At 27.4% G+C, this 20,210-nt stretch overlaps 1 protein-coding gene across 2 annotated transcripts; it reads left to right on the top strand.

The window, feature by feature from the left end:
* The first annotated feature begins 11,098 nt into the window (after positions 1-11,098).
* Positions 11,099-14,674, top strand: LOC109809876 (magnesium transporter MRS2-I). Of its 2 annotated transcripts, XM_020373289.3 has the most exons (11): positions 11,106-11,565; positions 11,659-11,688; positions 11,982-12,108; positions 12,200-12,321; positions 13,107-13,181; positions 13,367-13,591; positions 13,691-13,735; positions 13,836-13,880; positions 13,984-14,013; positions 14,153-14,272; positions 14,382-14,674. In XM_020373289.3, the coding sequence occupies exons 1-11, from the start codon at positions 11,326-11,328 to the stop codon at positions 14,466-14,468; spliced, it is 1,146 nt and encodes a 381-aa protein (XP_020228878.1). In that variant the 5' UTR covers positions 11,106-11,325; the 3' UTR covers positions 14,469-14,674. The 2 variants fall into 2 exon arrangements, with proteins under 2 accessions (XP_020228879.1, XP_020228878.1); XM_020373290.3 differs by lacking the exon at positions 14,153-14,272 and having other exon boundaries at positions 11,099-11,565.
* The last annotated feature ends 5,536 nt before the right edge of the window (positions 14,675-20,210 follow it).

Raw genomic sequence — 20,210 nt, 5'->3', positions numbered from 1 at the left:
TAGGACAAAATTAATATTATTAACCAAATTAACTAACTTCCTTAATATTGGTGAATTAAATAATTGTATCTTTTAAAAAAGGATCAAAGTAAATACTTTTTGTAGACTCATATTTAGCAAAAATACATGAATTCACACATATTAAGAAAATCAGTTAAGTTCATTTAATTTTAATATTTTTATATAAAAATTGAACTTTACTTTTTAAACTATCCTTAATAGTATTTATTGAAAATAATAATCATATTTAATTTAAGGGATGATTGGTACATAACAAAATTTATTAATAAATATTGATGACCATGATATATGTATGACAATATATGATGATGAATATCTATGTTGTAAGTTGACAAATGAATTAATGATATTAAGTTATATACTGTATAACTGCTAACGTTGCGAAGTTGTAGACATGTGATTGAGATACATGTCTCAGATGAGATACATAGATGTTAGAGGTGAATTATGTGATTTTTAAAGTTGCTTCCCTCTAGGGTCTATGTGGATTGATATGGAAGTAGTTGAACCATGTTCTAGTTGAATGACTAACTGAGTAAAGTACGAAGTTAGAGAATTAGTCCATGGCCAAGTGTTGGAAGGGTGTAGTACTTGAAAGATAATTGATGGACTAATTCTATATGTGTGGTTTAGTGTTACATGTTAATGTCATAGTAGGTCTATACTCAAACTGTCTTATCCTGACAGTAATATTAGACTTCTTAGCTTAAGTGACAAAACCTGAGTAATCAAAATAAGTTATTTATACTTGGCTCTCTTTGAGACCTAACACTGTAGGATATCTGACCTAATTAAGATAAGTCCTAACATTGTATTTCGGTAAGGATAAATAACTTAAACTATTCACTTCTGTTATAGGAGATCTCCTTGGTTAACATGTATTAATCTTTTATGTTTTAGTAGCAACAATAAATTAAAACATAAGATTATGTGTATGTTATTCCAAACTCTATTTTAAAAAAATAATGAATTGAGATAATAAGAATAATTAATTTTCTATAATTTTATATAATATTTAGTATGCTTGAAGACAATAGTTTTTTTAAGTATATATATAGTTGTAATTAATATAATAATTTCTATTATTAATAAATGATTAGTTTCAAGTAATGATAGTTGTATAGTTATAATTAATATAATAATTTCTATTATTAATAAATATAATAAAAGATGTGTTGAAAAAGATAGTCACAAAATAATTAATATTATATTTTGAAAATAGTTATAAAAATATATTTTTTTAAAAATCTCATTTATTTGTTAAAAAATTAGTTTAAATATATTTTTAATATTTTTAATTTAAGATAAATTTGTTTTTAACCTCTTAAATTTAAAATGATTATTATTATTATGTAATTTAAAAAAAATTGTTTTAGTTCCTCAAATCATTAATAATATATCTGAAAGTGATAAATTGAGATAATTATTAGTATTAGTTAGATTTAATATAATATTTTTATTAACAGAATACCAGTAAATAGATTTTATACGATAATATTTAACAATTCTCAAATAAAATTTGAGTATCGAGATAAAAATTATATTTTTTAAAATTATAGGACTAAAATATCAATTTTAAATTTAAGAGAATAAAAATAAATTTATTATAAATTTGAAAGATTAAAAATATATTTAAAAATAAAAAATAATGAAATATATTTATATTAATGCAGCGAACACATCCTGTAGGAAGCACTTGCGGGGCCATTATTTTTGGGAACTTGATGGAGGTTGGGTGGCCATGGTGGTGTTGTTAGATTTTGCTTTCAGCTGATGCATTGATTACTGTTGCAAGAATGAAGTGGTAGTATTTCCCTCCTGCCTGCCACTGCCACTGCCACTACCACAACGAAAACGAAACTCCGCTACAACCATCAAACCAGATCATTATTGCCCAATTACTGCCTGCTCTTTTATCATTTTCAGTACCCCACTTGGATGCTTACGAATTTACTAGTTATACTTTTATCTATTTCATAATAACTAGTTTCTTTTTTACTTATATATAACTAAATATTTAAATATATTTTTAATGAATTAGATTTAGAATCAATTTATTTTTAATCTTTTAAATTTTAAATTATTTTTTTTAGTTTATGTAATTTTTAAAAATTTTATTTTAATCATTCAAATCATTAATAATTCATTTGAAAATAATAAATTGAGATAATTATACAATATCAACGTGATTTAATGTTATATTTTCACTAATATAAACATTAGTAGATAGATTTTGTACAATAATATTGTAACGACTCATTCTAGTCACTACACTAAACAAAATTACTACTAGCAGCGAAAACTAGTCTACTAGAATATACAAGATTAAAGTAAAAAAAATGTGTCATAAATATATATATAGAACATGAATATAAAAGTAAAACACATACTAATATAGACAAGTCATATACATATATCCAATAATCCCAAAATAATCTAATGTCCTAGTATCGATTGAGTACAACTATACCAGAAAAGCATCCCCAACCTCCTAGCAGCAATTGCTCCTCCAGCCTAATCTTAATCTACTCCCATAGTTCAAACCACAATGGAAATAGAAAGGTAAGTTAGAGTCCAAAAACATGTAAGCATATAAATAATTTTATATCATACAACATCATACCATAACCATACATGGAAGCTAAACACTCCAATGCAAAACATGTATCTCATCCAAACCATGTCACACAAGACATACAACAATACATATGAACACACCATAACATACATCATATGTAAATGTCTCAACTAATGTGTTGTCACACCATAACATACATCATAACATCCATGCTCAATGCAACATACCTCACACTTGACACCATCGAGGCAGGGAGCTCTCTACTTGATTTCATCCAAACTATGTTATATGTGACTGAGGTGGAGATCCCCAAGGACCTCATGTCTGACGTGGCAAAATTCACACTCGACTTTATATCAGGTAGAGAGTCTTTGTCTAACTCACGCCCAGCATCACCTCAACGACGCCCAACGTCACCTCAGTTAGAGACTCTTCAACCTCCCACACCTAACACCATTCACAATGCACCTGACGTCATCTTAACTTGAGATAAGTCACTCTCTTTACGCCCAATGCCAAAAATCTTGCGCCTAACATGACCAAAGACATAACTCTCTGATTAGAATTGTGTCCAACACCATGAAGGCACATTCAACATCATATCATAAATTTGCACTTGCAGATCATGAAAATTTCCTCCAAGATTTGAAATATAGAAAATTCAAGTATGCAAAGCATCATATAATATATTTGCAACACCGACAACTCAATTTTGGCATCATAAACCACATGCAACCACAATTCAAAGAAATAACCCATTTCCATGAACCAATCACTCGAGTTCAAGATAATCAGCCCCAAAATCATGCAACTTCAAAACCTATAAGCATGCAATTCACAACCCAATTAATGCATTCTACTCAACCACTCATTAACACACTTCCTAGTTTCCCTTACCTTAGAACTCCAGCCACCCATTGAAGAAAAAATGGAGAGGGAAGGAGAGGAAAAAGAAACAACTCCAAGAAATACTTTGCATCTGTACCAATTCTTAACTCCAACAGCTTCAAATCACCACTTTGAGGATCAACATAGCCTCTCATGCCTCTGGGGAATCTAGAAAGAGGAGAAGAAGTTTCGAAATTCCAAAGTTTCTCACTCTACTCTTTCTCTAAGGTATATGCGAAATTGAGTTTATGAAGCTCAATTCTAAAATAAAAAAAAAAAAAAAAACCTTATCTACCTTTCTTCTCAAGGTTAACTGGACCTCTAATCAGAGACCTTCACTATTCACCCAACTCACATAGGTATACTGTTACAAATATTTGACAGATTCCCTTAAAAAATGAGTATAATGACTAAAATAATTTTTTTTTTGAAATTATAGGGATTAATATGATCACTTTTAAATTTGAGAAACTAAAAATAATTTTACTGTAAATTTGAGAGATTAAAAATATATTTAAGTCTTAGTAAAAAATACTTAAAAATTTTAGATTCAATCACTCAAATATAAACAAAAGAGACATAAAATATTGGAAATATCTAATTTAGAATAACTTTAACAAAATAAAGTTGACCTTAGTCACACAAAGTTGAATTAATACATCTATCACATCAACAATTAATGTGTAGTATCTTTTTATAATTATATTATTACTGTGTAATGTTATTAATTTTTGTCGATAATTAATCCTTATAAAAAAAATGTCATCATCAATAATGAAATGTTCTCTTTTAACCAACATCAATTCTTTTGGAACCAATAACTCATTTGTGACTTTTTTTATTACAAAAACAATAAATATATAAACAATAGCACAAATTGTAGAATATTTTTCAAAGTAGCTCATCGCGTACTATGCAAGTGACATTTCCTACTCCTAAAACCAAATCACTCTCCACGAGATGAATTACTTTTCAAGCTTTGTTGTTGGGAATTTGGGATTGCCTATCCGAATTTCTCAAAACAACTTTATCTTTCTAATTTTTTTTTATATTTTCATTTTTTTAATTATAGTTTATAAATTTATTTTTCTTAAAAATAATTTAAAATGTGAAGGATAATTAGTTAATGAAATTATTATGTTAAGGATAAAAATTTAAAATTAATTGCTAGACATTTTATAAAAAATATTAATTTAAGGATAATTTTTTTAAAAAATATTATGATTTATTCAGTCAAAAATGTTTTTTTAAAATTAATTTAATTACTTCAAATAAAGATTGTGGTAATAATTAAGTAAATGATAATTAATTGGATACACTTTTGATAATTAGTCCCATAATTAATTTAATTATTTATGACCAAATAATGTTAATTAAATTGAAAAATGATGGCACTCTTATTGATTAAAATTTAAAATTAAAATTACATATTAATAAAAATGATTAGCAGTCATAATAATATTCAGTTTCATACAATGCACGTTGTCTATTATATCTTGGATTTCGATTTGATTATCTAAGTTAGATTTGATGTTGCAATCTTTAATTGTTGATGATCCTCTTGTGAATTTAAATTAATGAAAAAGGGAGACTATAATGCGTATATACATCTAATCTACATGTTATAGGGTATCTTCAATGTATATAGTGTGTCTTTCATATTGCTACAAAATGGATCATATTGGTCTGAATATCATTAGGGCTATATTGCTTCATATTGCGTATTTAGGAATTGAAAATGTCATTTGCACAGTAAAATTGTTACTTTGATAAATATTTTATAATTTGCGCTATTATTGTATATGTTTATTATTTTCGTTATAAAAATAAAAAAAAAGTCCTCATTTGTGTTGAGATTTCCGTTGAAACACTTTTGTTAATATTTGTAAATTCGTTTAATTCTATCAACGGTCTCAAACACGGCAAGTATACCGGCCGTTCAAGTAGTAAAAATATCGTATCCACAGGGATTAGAAGGTAATATAAGCATTTATTGACTATTCGTGACTAAAGAATAATTCCAATTTCATAGTTTGTGTAGTGAATTCAAAGTTGTGACTATTGGAATGAAAGCTGTAAATAAATATTGTTTTGTGAGTGGAAAAGGTAAGGAATGGTATTGTGGTATTGTGAGGTTGTGGGGGTCAGATTTCACCAAACGTAACACTAATGTATCCTTAATCTCTTGTTGAATTCATTGCTTAGTCAACCCAAGAGTTTACTCAAACCTAATCCCTTAGAGAAAGAGCCTAGGTGCGGATATTGAATATCAATCCCTTGAGTACCCAATATCTACACCCGCATTACGGGCTAGGGTTTAAGACTACTAATGGGTCAAGTCCTATCCCTAGATACAATCACCACTAGGCATCTGTTTCAGAACTAGTTTCAAAGGTTATTTTCCAATACCCATGGAACCTTAAATCATGCAAAGGGTGATCAATCCAAAGCAAGCATTAAGAATAAAAACAAACACAACAAAGAATAAAACAACATGTATATATATCATTAAAACCGTAAAGATTACAATAGAGTACGTTGATTACATCTAACCCCACAAAATGGGTGAAACCACTCACAATAATGAGGGCAAATACAAAATAGAGATGGAAGAGGAAGTGAAGAACCGAAGGAAAGATCCGCACACGGACGATCCCAAGCCCTGGGAATCCCTTCCGCAGCTCCTGGAGGCGCCCAATGTGAGAATGGGGGAGAAGTCCCCGAAAAATGCCTTCAAATACGAGCTTGGGGAGACAAATTAGGGTTCATGCGCCCGGCGCATAAGTCTTCGCGCCCGGCGCATGGCCTTCCAATTGCCCTCTGTCTTCAGGACACGCCGGGCGCAATTCATATTGCGCCCGGCGCAGTAGCTTCCAGAGGTGAGATGCTCTGTTTTGCTCACCCGGCGCGGATCACCTTGCGCCCGACGCATAACCTCTTCTCTGCTCCTTAGCTCCTTTAGTTTCCAATCCTATGGATCTTCAATCCTCAAGTCCCTAGCTAAATACCTGCACAAAAAATGAGGTGTATTAAGGTATTGTTAGCTAAATTTGGGTTAGTTATATCTGCACACAAAAAGAACCAAAAAGAGAACAATTATATTGCAATGGTTCAGAGGATGAGTGGAATTTGTTCAATAAGTCTCATCCAAAAAGAGGTAAAATTGAGACTTAACAATTTGTCACGTAATATTATTGTGAATAAATTAAATACCATTAACTGTGTAAACCAAGATTCACACGAGTGCTAAGTGCTAACATGAATATTTTAATTAATTAATGGAGTCGACCATGATATACGTACTACGTAGCGTCTTGTCCAATAATAGGTACAACAAATTATTATTTAAATATTATATTAAGAAACATAAAGAATAAACCAAAAGTGAAGAAACTTCGGCATGGAAAAAAAAAAACTCATATCTGACTTCAATGGCATTTATTATGCCAAAATAAATTTCCTGTGGGACCTGTTTTCACACTTTTGAGCTGATCATCACTTCCTTTGTACCCCCACAGACTTCTCAACAGATTCAAAAAATTGACAAACAATATTTATACAATTCTTGTCTTTTCACTCTAGACCAAAAAAACTATGAATACCCAAAACATAAGCAGTTGTTCCTTTTAAAAAATTCCTCAATAGATGATGTAACTGGCACTCGGAAGTCAGAATTGTATAATGTGAATTATATATAATAGGTGAAAAAATAAATAAGATATTTATTGTTAGAGGACTACTTTTATAAAGATCATCTCAATGTCACAAAAAAAGAAGAAAATATTTGTTTAACAATAAGAATCAATAATAAATGACGTATAACAGGTATTTGAAGTGCTCTAATCTTGATTTATAATTATATATGGTCAACAAGCACTCTTGACATGTGAATGCAGTGAAAAATATAATATATTGTTGGAAAAATATTCTTCATATGCAATAAAAATTAGATGGTATAGACACATAAAAACAACACTAATATAAAATACCAAGGATATGAACTTAACATGGTTCGACATCTCTTGTTTATATTCATAGAATATTTTAATAAATATTTATTGTCTCAAATTACATTACACATTTTTTCTTTAATTTTTTTTTATGAACTTGAGAAACTCTCTCTATTAGAAGTTTTTTATGTAAACTTAAGAAATCTTGGTACAAAACTTCATTCTTGCATAGGATGGTAACCCCTTTCCTCTCTTAAATGAGTGGTGACCACTAACATCTCAAGATCCCTGTAGTAAAGGTGCAAGATTACATTCATATATGACAGTTCACTAGTGCAAAAATTGGATTTAAAATCGGAGTTTTAAGATCAGTTATAAGGTAACCGATCTTAAAAGTGACGCGGTGGTAATTTTGTAAGTAACATAAACACTTTTAAGATCAGTTAAAATTTAACCGATCTTAAAAGTACTTTTAAGATCGGTTATAAAAGAACCGATCTTAAAAGTGGTACTTTTAAGATCGGTTACAAAAGAACCAATCTTAAAAGCATTTTTAAGATCGGTTATGAGAGAACAGATCTTAAAAGTGGCGCTTTTAAGATCGGTTATAAAAGAGCACTTTTAAGATCGGTTGTAAAAGAACCGATCTTAAAAGTACTTATAAGATCGGTTCTTTTATAACCGATCTTAAAAGTGCCACTTTTAAAATTGGTTCTTTCATAACCGATCTTAAAAGTGTCATTTTTAAGATCGGTTCTCTCATAACCGATTTTGTATGTAGTATACAAAATCGGTTCTTAATTAACCGATTTTAAAAGTATCGTCAGAAATCTTTTATATTCTCCTCCATTCTCATTTTCTTTAATCTTTCTCATTTTCTAAAGTCTCCAGGTAAATTTCGTTTTCATTTTTGTCTGCTTATGTTTTTTTTGTGTCTCTTATCGTTTTCTCATTCTTTTCTCGTCTCAATTTTCGTTACAGGTTCGATTTGGGAAAATTTTGAAGCTGTAACGGCCCGTTCTGCAAGGAGAACGGGCCGTACTCCAAGGAGAACGGGCCGTTCTTCAAGTGAAATTTTTGGCCTTTTATACAGGCTGGAACGGCCCATTCCAAAACTGGAACGGGCCGTTCCAGTTTAAAAGTCTTTTTTCCACTAGTGGTTAGAGGACCTTAATATTTTTTTTACCTTTTCACATTCTCTTTCATCATGGTAAGGATATTTTTCAAGAAACAATATACATTCAACGCATATTAAATGTATCTCTTCACATTCCACTTTATTAATTTATTAAGAAATTTAGATTGATACTCAATATATATTCATAAACGATCTTGCATAACATGATTTTTGAAAAAGAATAACACTCAAACATTGATAATTATGAATATGATCATATAAATATTGACATTATAATAACTAAAGTATTTAATAGTTCTCATCCCAATTTTGCTACAATATACCTATCAAGGAGAAGACATCTTCACAATAAAGAAAGACATCCTCAACTTTAAGCAAATTTGTTTGAGCATGTTTAGAAATACTTCACACACAAAAGCAACGAAAATTATATTATGTGATGTTATGTATTTTGTCATTTTTTTTATAGTACTTGTCATTTGTTTAATAAAATGTTATTGTTACACATTTCTCATCCTTTTTAATCATGTATTATTAATTTGTAATTATTTTTAACTAATAATGATAAAAATTAAAAATATATATTTATTATTTAATATTCTTATACAAATTAACTGAAATAATATTATATTAGAAAAATGTACTTTTGATTTCTCAATTTTTTTAATGATTTTAATTATTATAAAAAATTAGTATGTTTTTAGTCATATATTCATTAAAAGGTATGCAATTTTGGTTCTTCACTTGGGATTAAAATGTGTGCTTATGAATAAACGATCAAGACTAAAACTAACATTTCAAAGTATTTTGAGAGATAAAAATATATCTTATTTTATTTCATACAAAATTAGTACAAATAAAAAAATATAAATATACGAATATATCGAGGGTTATATAGTAAAAAAAAAAAAACCCTTTTGCTGTGAAAAAGAAACTCCCTTTTACTAGACATCCTCCCGCTTGTGTGTGCACTCTTGCATGTATTTACACTTATGTTAAATAACAATATTATTCAATACCAAATCAATTAAAACTATTAACTGAAACTATTTAATAATGAATGAATTGTTAATTTATTATTTTTAATTTTTAATAATTAATTTATTCCTTGCTAACTATTTACGTTCCGAAAATTCTCTACATTATTAAATTAAAATAGTTTTTGAAAAACTAATTGTGTTAACACCACAAAGGGATCAATTTCAGCTATAAGTTATACATCGTACAGATGATATTTTTAATTTTTGTCGCAGAGATAGGTCAATAGGTGAATTTCATTCATCAAGACAAGAGAATAGATATTGGATATCGTACAACACTAACCCGGCCCAATAATTTGTAAGACGGCCCGTTGTAATGCTGGAAAACATTTATCACGGTTAATTTGTTTTTAAGCCTTTGCACAATAAATATATATCTTAAAAAGTAAAATATAGGTTTATAATTTCATAAACTTCATCTTTTAGTCCTTATAGTTAAAAATATTTTATTTTAATTTCTATAATTAAATACTTTGACCAAGCTTCACTGAATTTTTTTAAACTGACTTTTCTTTAAAAGGAAAACATAAAAAAAATATTTCTCATAAAATGTTCATAAAAAAAAGTAACTCATTTTCATAAAACAAAACTCAAAGGGAAAATAAAAAAAAAGCTCTGCATTAAGTTCACGTTACAATACGTTTATTCACATAATTCCCTATTTAAATTCTAATTTATTCTTATATATATATACACAAATTTTACTAATGTTGGCACTCCTCAATTCTGTTAATGTCGTGACAAGTTCTCATTCTTGTTCAAAAGTCATGGACATTTGGAAAAGAATTTTTTGTTCAAAATTTAAAACACAAGCAAGGCGCGTGGCCAATTGAAACGAGTCTTTCAGAAGAATATGTGAGATTTTTTGGGCCTAAATGAAGGGTCCTTTTCCATAATGGATCTCAGGACAGATAGATTTGACACGTATTGTCCTTGCAATTTCACGGTTTTATGCTTTCAATAATTGTGACTTTTCTCATCCTTAATGCAATAAGGTTGCGGATATTTTATATAATTTGCCACTAGTCATGATTTAGAAATTTGGTTAGAAAACCCCCTAATTTCATGAATTAGATAAAACAAAATACAATTCTACGTATAAATGTTTTCTAAATAAACTAATAATTTAGCGTATTTGGTTTCATACTTCGAATTAGTAGAAACTAGAAGTAGCATAGTCCAAATTAAAGAAGAAGATAAAAACTAGAAGTAGTGAACTTTGTTCACTCAAAATTTGAAAAGAAGCATAGATATTTTATATGCGACTACGGGAATAAGAATCTAGCACGATGAAATAGATTTTGATTAAACATGGTATTATTATTACCAATTTACCACCAGACTACTATGTTTGGACACTTATTAACACCAACATTAAACAGAAAAGAGACAGAAGCCAACCAATAATTGGACCACACCTGAGGCAAATATTAAACTAAAATATGTAATCTTAAAGAAAAAAGCGTGCAACGAAGAATTACCTCCAACCAACGTTGTAGCTTGTTCCTTCAATTCTCCTAAAGTTCAAACCAACCATGTTTAAGCACAATCATGTCATTTTTTTAACCCCCCTCTACTGCCACTACAACCCCACTACCTGTCACCAAATCAACTCATGCAAGATATCTTTCATAGCTCTCTAACTCTTCCAAATATGCCATCATTGTCTTCTTCTCATCCTCTTACGCACAACCCTCTTTTCCTCATCAAATGACTCTTGATGCCTCTGTGGTCGAGCTTCAAGCTTCTTCCACAAAGAAGAAAACTGCGGTTTCCAGAAGCTGGATTCTGCTGAACCATGATGGCAAAGGCACTGTGCTGGATGCGGATAAGTATGCTATCATGCGCCTCGTTAAAATTCACACAAGAGATCTTAGGATTCTCGACCCTCTCCTTTCTTATCCTTCCACCATTTTGGGCAGAGACAAAGTCATTGTTCTCAATTTAGAGGCAAACACTTTGTTATCAGTTATCATTAGTTTTTCTGCTTACCTTTTCCTTTTATTTTTGCTTCACACCAACTTTTTTATTTGTTTTTTGCAGCACATTAAGGCTATCATCACTGCAGATGAGGTATGTTTCATGATACATGATATTGATAAAGTGATATAAGAATTGAAACCAGTGACTAAACAATATATTTGTAATTATATTTAGCCAATTCTGGAGGGAAACAATTTTTCATTACAAAATTTAGAGTCTGTTTCGATAAAGTTTAGATGAGTTTTTTAATCTTTATTTTTCAGTTGAGAATTTCTAAACTTTTATCTAAACATACTCTTATTGATGTGTTTTTGATGTTGAATGTCTTAGTTATTTGAGAGTGATGCTGTGGAAATGGAATTGGTTGTGTTGTTTGTTGTTAGGTGTTGCTGAGAGACCCAACGGATGATGACGTGGTGCCAATTGTTGAGGAACTTAAGCGACGGCTACCCAAAGTAAGTGGAGAAGAAGAGGCGTGTGCTCAAGATGGTGAAGCTGGAGAAGAAAATGGTACTTAATTTAATTTATTGTAATCAAACAGTTTGGACTATTTAATTTTTGTTTCTGTTGCAATAATGGGAAATTGACTTATGGCTTGTAGAATTTCCGTTTGAGATACGGGCCTTGGAAGTTTTGTTAGAGGCAATTTGTAGTTTCCTTGACGCAAGAACAAGAGAGTTAGAGACTGCTGCTTATCCTGCTTTGGACGAACTCACCTCGAAGGTATGTATGCATGTGTGTATGCTTTATGTTTTTTATTGATTTTTCACCTTGGTACAATACAAGAACATGGATACCGAATTTGCGTTCGTTCAAATTGTTAAGTTTAGAAGATTTTTTTGTTGTTCTGATGATATCATCAAAAAGGATCATACGGAGAAAACATGTTACTTTTTTACCACAGTAGCAGAACTCAAAGTTTGAGTAATATTTATGACGAAGCAAAATGCATGGACGTGATATGACAGGCTTTGAGTTATGAATTTTCTGTACATTTAAATCATTGTTGTACTATCCCGTGCTCTGTCAAATTAAGCATGTTAATTCTTTACAAGCTTAAAATATCTAGACACCATTTTGTTGTCAGCAAAAGATGTCAACTTACTAGGCTAAAAAACAATTTTGGTCGTTAATTATGATATCATTTATTTTCTTTTTAACTATTCTCCCCCTTTTAAGCTAGCAAAGCCGTTCTCGAGTGAGATATATAGCTATCCCAAAGACATTACATATTCTTTCGGGATCATGAATATATTTGAATATAAGTTAGAAGTATTTTTTTTAGAGTTTTCGTACTAAAAACTGTTCTTTATTTTTAGTGGAGAAGTTTTCAAAAATTCTTCTTAACTTGTATCTAGACAAGCTTTAAATCTATTACTAATTTCTGGTCTAAAACGACATATCAATATCCATTTCTATTACTAATTTCCCATCATCTGTTGTAACAAAATTATGAGTTTATGACACTTTCTCCTTTCCCCTTCCACAAAATTATAACTTGTGTCCAGATCAGCAGTCGTAATTTGGATAGAGTGCGAAAATTGAAATGTGCAATGACGAGGTTGACAAATCGAGTTCAAAAGGTATGTTGAAAGGAAATAGATATTTTCACACAATTCTATTCCTTTCCCTCTCACAAGTTAATTTTCTTCTTCCCTTTTCTTTACGTGTACAATATTTGTGCTCCAAAAGAAGAATGTAACTTACCTGTCACTGATTTTCTCTTCTCGCATGTTTTCTGTTTACATTATACTTCGGTTTCTTTTAGATTAGAGATGAACTAGAAAACCTACTTGATGATGACGACGACATGGCCGATCTTTACTTATCAAGAAAGTTGTCTGTTTCACCCTCTCCCTCAAGTAGCTCTGATGCTCCGTACTGGCTTTATGGCTCTCCAAATACAGGTTCTAAATTACACAGATCAAGCAGAGCAAGTGTAACAACAGTTCAAAGGGAGAATGATATTGAAGAGCTTGAAATGTTACTCGAGGTCACAAAAGTTTTCATATATTTAATTTTGCCACCGATGCTGACAAGTTAGATAAATGAATTGCATTGAACTGAATAATGTTGTGCTTTGCCTTTGCAGGCCAACTTCATGCAAATTGACGGCACATTAAATAAATTGGCCACAGTATGAACTGCATTTTCTTTTAATCTTTCCTACTAAATTTCCGAGTTTGCACTAATTAAGTAACAAACTTTGCTATTTTGATTACTCTTTCACATTTCAGTTGCGAGAGTATATCGATGACACAGAAGATTACATAAACATACAGGTAAATTTTAGGCACAAGCAAGAATTTCTGAACAGAAATTGATCGAACACCCTATTTGTAGCATAACTCACAACTCTTTGTAACATGTCCCACATGCATGCAGCTTGACAATCACCGAAATCAACTGATTCAGGTATAAGCTTTTCTCCTTATGAGGTTATGTATCTATTAATTCTACGCCTCTTCCTACAATAACTTTTTGAAACATATTTGTTACCAAAGCCATGATTGATGTCTTAAAATACTACTATTATTGTGTATTCATGGGACAGCTAGAGCTCTTCATTAGTGCCGGGACTGTTTGTATGTCCTTATATTCATTGGTGGCTGCAATATTTGGCATGAACATACCCTATGCATGGAAAACAGGCCATGAACACATGTTTAAATGGGTATGTATAGAAAGGTGTATGTACGTATATGTATGAGTAAGCGAGTGTGAGAGAGTGTATATATAGCTTTAATCACCTGATATTTTTTAATTCAATTTTATAATTTTAGGTGGTGATCTTCGGTGGAATGGTTTGTGGATCCTTGTTTATATCCATAGTATCTTATGCACGACGCAAAGGCCTTGTTGGGTCTTGAAAAGCATAAAGAAGCATGTCGTGAGACATCGGATTAAGTCAAAAATATACAGCAAGTGAGCAATTCCAAACAATAATTTATTTGTTGTATATGTTATGCGCACAATAGCATTGTTTATCTTGTGATTAATTAGCTACCCTACGCAATTCGAATAAAGTGGCTGTTGGAAAATCACATGCAATGAATAAATATTTTTTTAATAGTCAGGTATTAATTTCGTGAAATCGGTTATGGCCCAAAATTCCATCGATTATGCGCATGCGCCTATCAATTAGTATTACAATCATATTACCATCGTTTCACGACAATTTCTGAATTTCGGGTCGTTTCCCACCCACCACTTTTGATCTAATGATTATGCTTATTTTGTCTAATGTAATTAAGACAAATGTAATTATTCACATTTCATGCCATTTCTCCCAGGTCATCATGTTAGTACTATTACTAGCAAACAATGAAGCATGAGGTTTAGAAATTAAGGTTAATTTAAAGGTAGTTTTGTCGGTGCTAGCTGTTAATGACAATATATAATTCCATGTTTCAAATTCCTAAAACTTTCTCTTTACCTCTGACGTGGATAAGCCTCGAGATGCATTGTTTTTTTTCACGAGGCACGAGTCTCAATTACTGAATTGCGCATGGTCTGAACTCAACTAAGGGGTAAGGCCCTCTTAAGCCTCAAGTCTGAACTGGACATAATAGTGGTGAGGAAAAACGAAAAAGGGTGGAGTGTTGAGGGACCCTTTTGCAAATAAGGAAAAAAGGAAGGAAGATCACTCTTTTTCGACAAAGCAATTGAAGAAGCTTTTTGACTTTGGAGTTTGGTGTGAACCTCCCTAGCTGACCCATACAATACCCACCTATTTTCTTCTTCTTATTATTATTTTTTAATTCCGTGGAGGAGTAAGAAGATGATGATAATTGTACTCGTAACTAACATTCAATGCCAAGCAAATGACATTCGGACACGTACTTAACATTTCTACGTCAAAGTCTTACAACACAAAAAAACTATTACACTGGCCATTTATACGATAATACATTCATACGTACAACTCTGGGCTGCAAATAAAAACGATAATACATTCATACTTAATATAAAAAATTTAGTATTCACCCAACAAAAACATATAAAAGGTATATAGATTACATTACATTTACATTTTCATTAATTTAATGAAATTACACACAATTTTCTTAATTTTTTTATCATTTACAACAACCTATCTTTAGTGTTACGTGTAATATTGTTCAAACAAGCGAGGGAATTGATATAATGGATAAAAGTGTTAGTATAATGTTTTTTTAAATAATAAAAGAAGTTAATTTCACAAAATTTTGATGGGTGTCTACATAATTTTCTAAAAAAATTATATTTTGATTTGTCTTAAAATAGAGTTTCTTTTTATATTTTTTTAAAATAATTAATGGTTTAATTGTCATAACCAAATAAAATCTTCTGTTGATATTACATTATCCTTTTTAATATATTAAAATATATAATTTAGTCTATTTAATTTATTATCATTAAATTAAATTACATTTTTTTCTCTAATCAATATAAGTATTAGATTACTCTTCTTTTATAGTTTTACATGTTAATGCATAGAATAAATTACACATTTTTTCTTTCAAAGATATATGTGACACTGTCACTCTCTTATTATATCAAGATATATAATTTAGAGTAATTAATTAACTTAATATCTCTAAATAGTTTTCATTATAAAATTTAAAACACATTTTTAATTAAATATATATGCTAAATTATTTTTAATTTATTAAATTTTAATTCACTCACTTGATAATTTTTTTTTTGTAAAATATATAATTAAATTGAAATAAATAAATTAAAGTAAAAAATAAAAATAGAAATCAAGAGATAAATTATATATATATATATATATATATATATATATAATGTATACAAATGTAATATATATAAATTACCACATATATAAGTATTAATTTTTCAATAATTATATTTTATTTAATAATAAATTTTAAATATAAATATATTCATTTAAAATTAAAGTTATATGTTTAATATACATATATTAACATTACATTTATTAAAAATTAATAAATATATTATAATACAATAATTTATACTTTACAAGGGAATGACAGTTTATTGAAATATTTATAAAAATATTAATAACATTAATTAAATATCATGTTAATCCTTATATGTTGTGTTTAATAAATATAATGATAATGGGATGAATTCACTCACTTGACACTTCAAAAAGTATCTTAGTGGAATTATTTTAAATAACTCACAATATTAATCTATACTAACTTTCAATGATTTCAAACTGATAAATTTAAAATTATTAGTAAATAAAATAAGTTTACAAAATTTAAAAATTACATGATATTTTATTTTATTAATTTATTTTACCATATATTCATAAAAATATATTATATATCTATTTAAATTAATGAAATAAAGTATTTAATAATTTTTTTATTTTAATTTATAAAAATTATAGTGTTGATCTATTTGCTAAGAAACTTTAATTTAATAATTAAATTATTAAAATTTAATATAAATAATAAGTTATTGGATAAAGTAATTTTATCAAAAGTTATTTTTGGAATCAATGAGTCTCTTTTCATATAATAATTAATATTAAATAAGGAAAATTCTAATTTATTTAAATATCTATAATATTATATTAACAAAACAATTAAATATTACTTTAATACTTATGTTTGATACCTTATATATATATATATATATATATATATATATATATTAATTTGATAATTTTAAAATATGTTTTGTCAAAGTAATAATTAAAAATAAAGAAGAGTGTATTAACACAAAGAAAAAAAAAAAGTGGTATACATGTATCCTTTGACGACAGTTTTAGTGTAACTAATACTTTGATAATATATTTTTTTTAACAAAAGCTAACAAAACCTTAACAAAAAAAATTTAAACAAAAGTAAAGTGTCGTATAGTTGAATATGTCAATAGAGATTAAATCAAAAGCCGTATTTTTAAATACAATTTGCTTGGTATACATCGTGCTTACGAAAAACAACTTACTCCTTTAGCATATTCTATAAATAATGTGTAATTTTTTCTACACTATTAATTAATTGATTTTTAAAAATAATTTATTATAAAAATGAATATATACATATATATATATATATATATATCAATTACGTATTAATAATTCATAATTAAATGTCATTATTTCTTCCCAATTAAATCCTTCCAGATAACCTAGTACAGTATACTATACTTTGAAAAAAAATTACTAAAGTGTATTTAGATGAGAAATTTTAAAAATTCAAGTTCTATCGGTTTAAATTTATTTTATTTGTTAATTTTTTATTTAAATAAATTAATTCAAATACTAATTTAAATTATTATGTAGAGTATTAGATTATGATTTAAAAAAAATTTAAAATACTTTTTTTATTATATAAAAGTCTTGTCATATTCAATCAAAAAATTTTGTTAATATAAAAAAGATTTACGTGACATTCAATTAAGACAATTAAATTTTTTTTAAAGTATGTTAAAATTTGATGATATTTAATTAAAATTATCATAATTTTTTTAAAAGTACATCAAAATTTAATAGCATTCAATTAAGACTTTTTTAACTTAAAAAAATTGTTGATATTCAAAAACATAAATATTTTAATAAGTTATTTTAAATGATGAATTTTATAAGACTTTTTTAACAAAATTTGCATATAATTCACTTATCCAACAATCTTATAAACTTTTGAGATTTTGCATGATCTTTTTTCCTTCTATTTTTTTTATTTTATCTTTTTCTCTCATTAATCTTCTCTCTCATCTTTCTTGCTTCTTTCTTTCTCTCTCTTTCTCTTCTCTTTTTTATCTCATATCTTCCATTTGTCTTTTCTATCCATCTCTCTCATTTATCTCTTCTTCCTCTTATTCTTAATATTAATGTATAATTTTTAAAATTTTTAATTATTAATTATTTAAAATTAATTTTAAATTATTAAATATTATCTAATGTTGAAATTTCAAAATTATTAAAACTTAACTAATGTTTATTTTCAACAAATTTAATATTCAAATATCGAAATTTTAAACATATGTTACAAAATATTTTTTGTACATGGTGAAAGTATAATATTTAAAATTCAAGAAATTCATATTAAGTTATCCAATAAAAAAAATTAAATTTCAAGCATCTAAACTTTTAAGAGAAATTTTGAGGTTATTAATAAAATTAGTTTGTGAAATATACCTTTGAATAAATAAAAATAAAATCTTGAGTGTGTGTGATTACGAGAGTGAGAGTTAATTTAATTATATGTAATATCAACTTGAATATATATATATATATATATATATATATATATATATATAACCTGAATTTTTTTTTAATAATTATACATATAATTTTAAAAGGAAAAATAAATAAATCATCATACCAAATTGGCCTAGTATTTTTCTAGTTTAACTTTTACTAGTCTAACCTAATTTGATTGACTCATTAGATTGAGACAAATCGACCTAATCTTTTTTAGCTTAAAAATAAATAATTCAACTTGACTTAACCTAACATGCTCATGAACTAGCCCAACACTCTATGTCAATTTTTACAATTTTACCAATTGATGAATATCATAAATTTAAACATATTGTTCAAATTCAATAGCATGAATGAGAAAATACCAATGCATGGAGGATTATAATCAAATGCTTATTAAAAAGATTGTATTGTTTTTTTATTCAAATGTTATTATTTATGTTATTTTTTTATTAATTATATTATTAAAAAAATTGTACTTAAAATCTCATAAAATCCTTTGAAGTCTTATGATATAAATTCATATTACATATTCTTGATTATAAAAGTCTTTTTAAAAAAAATCTGAAAATTCAAATTATTTTAAAAAAAATATTAAAAGTTATTATATTTTTACAAAGTCTTTTAAATTTTACGAGATTCTTTCATACTAAAATAGTCTTATGAAATCTCAATTCAATACACTTTCCTTAATTTGAATAAGATAATTTAATTTTTACCATATAAATATATATATATATATATATATATATATATTTAAAATTTTTGAAATTTAAATATTAATTTTTCTAAAAATAAACATTAGTTAGTTTTCACTAAAAATAAATATTAGTTAATTTTAATAAAAATAAATATTAGTTAATTTTAATAAAAATAAATATTAGTTGATTTTTACTAAAAATAAATATTAGTTATTTTTTTACTAAACAATTAATTATTTTGACTAAAAATAAATATTTGTTATTTTTTTTACCAAAGTTAAATATTAGTTAGTTTTTAGATATTCAATAATTGAATAATAATTTTAATTAAAAATAATATTTAGTATTTATCAATTTAAAAATATAAATATCAACATTTTTTTGTCAATATCTATATAGACAAAATTAATCTCACAAAATAGTCCATTGATATATCTATCTATATCTATATATATATATATATATATATATATATATATATATAATGGAATATTGGAAGCTTTTATGTAAGTAATAAAAGGTTTAAAGTAAATACCTCTTGATTTATTAAGAGATGTTAGTTTAAATAATTTATCACTTGTATTCTTTAATCAAAGACTAGAATTTGATCTTGTAACAAAATAAATTTTTATTAGTGTTTGTTTAGTTATTTTATTAATTAAATAATTGTATGATTTGTTGTTTAGTTATTTTAAAACTCTAAGGATTAAGGGATTCTTATGAGT

The sequence above is a fragment of the Cajanus cajan genome, chromosome 6 (assembly GCF_000230855.2).
Source record: "Cajanus cajan strain Asha chromosome 6, NIPB_CcT2T_4, whole genome shotgun sequence".
Lineage (NCBI taxonomy): Eukaryota > Viridiplantae > Streptophyta > Magnoliopsida > Fabales > Fabaceae > Cajanus > Cajanus cajan.
This window is presented reverse-complemented; position numbering and strand designations above follow the sequence as displayed.

Bases quoted from the DNA above. Each gene is read 5' to 3' on its own strand.
- LOC109809876 (XM_020373289.3), top strand. From the start codon at position 11,326: ATGACTCTTGATGCCTCTGTGGTCGAGCTTCAAGCTTCTTCCACAAAG. The intron at 12,322-13,106 runs GTATGTATGCAT...ACTTGTGTCCAG, and splicing joins TGGACGAACTCACCTCGAAG to ATCAGCAGTCGTAATTTGGA. The intron at 13,736-13,835 runs GTATGAACTGCA...TTCACATTTCAG, and splicing joins CATTAAATAAATTGGCCACA to TTGCGAGAGTATATCGATGA.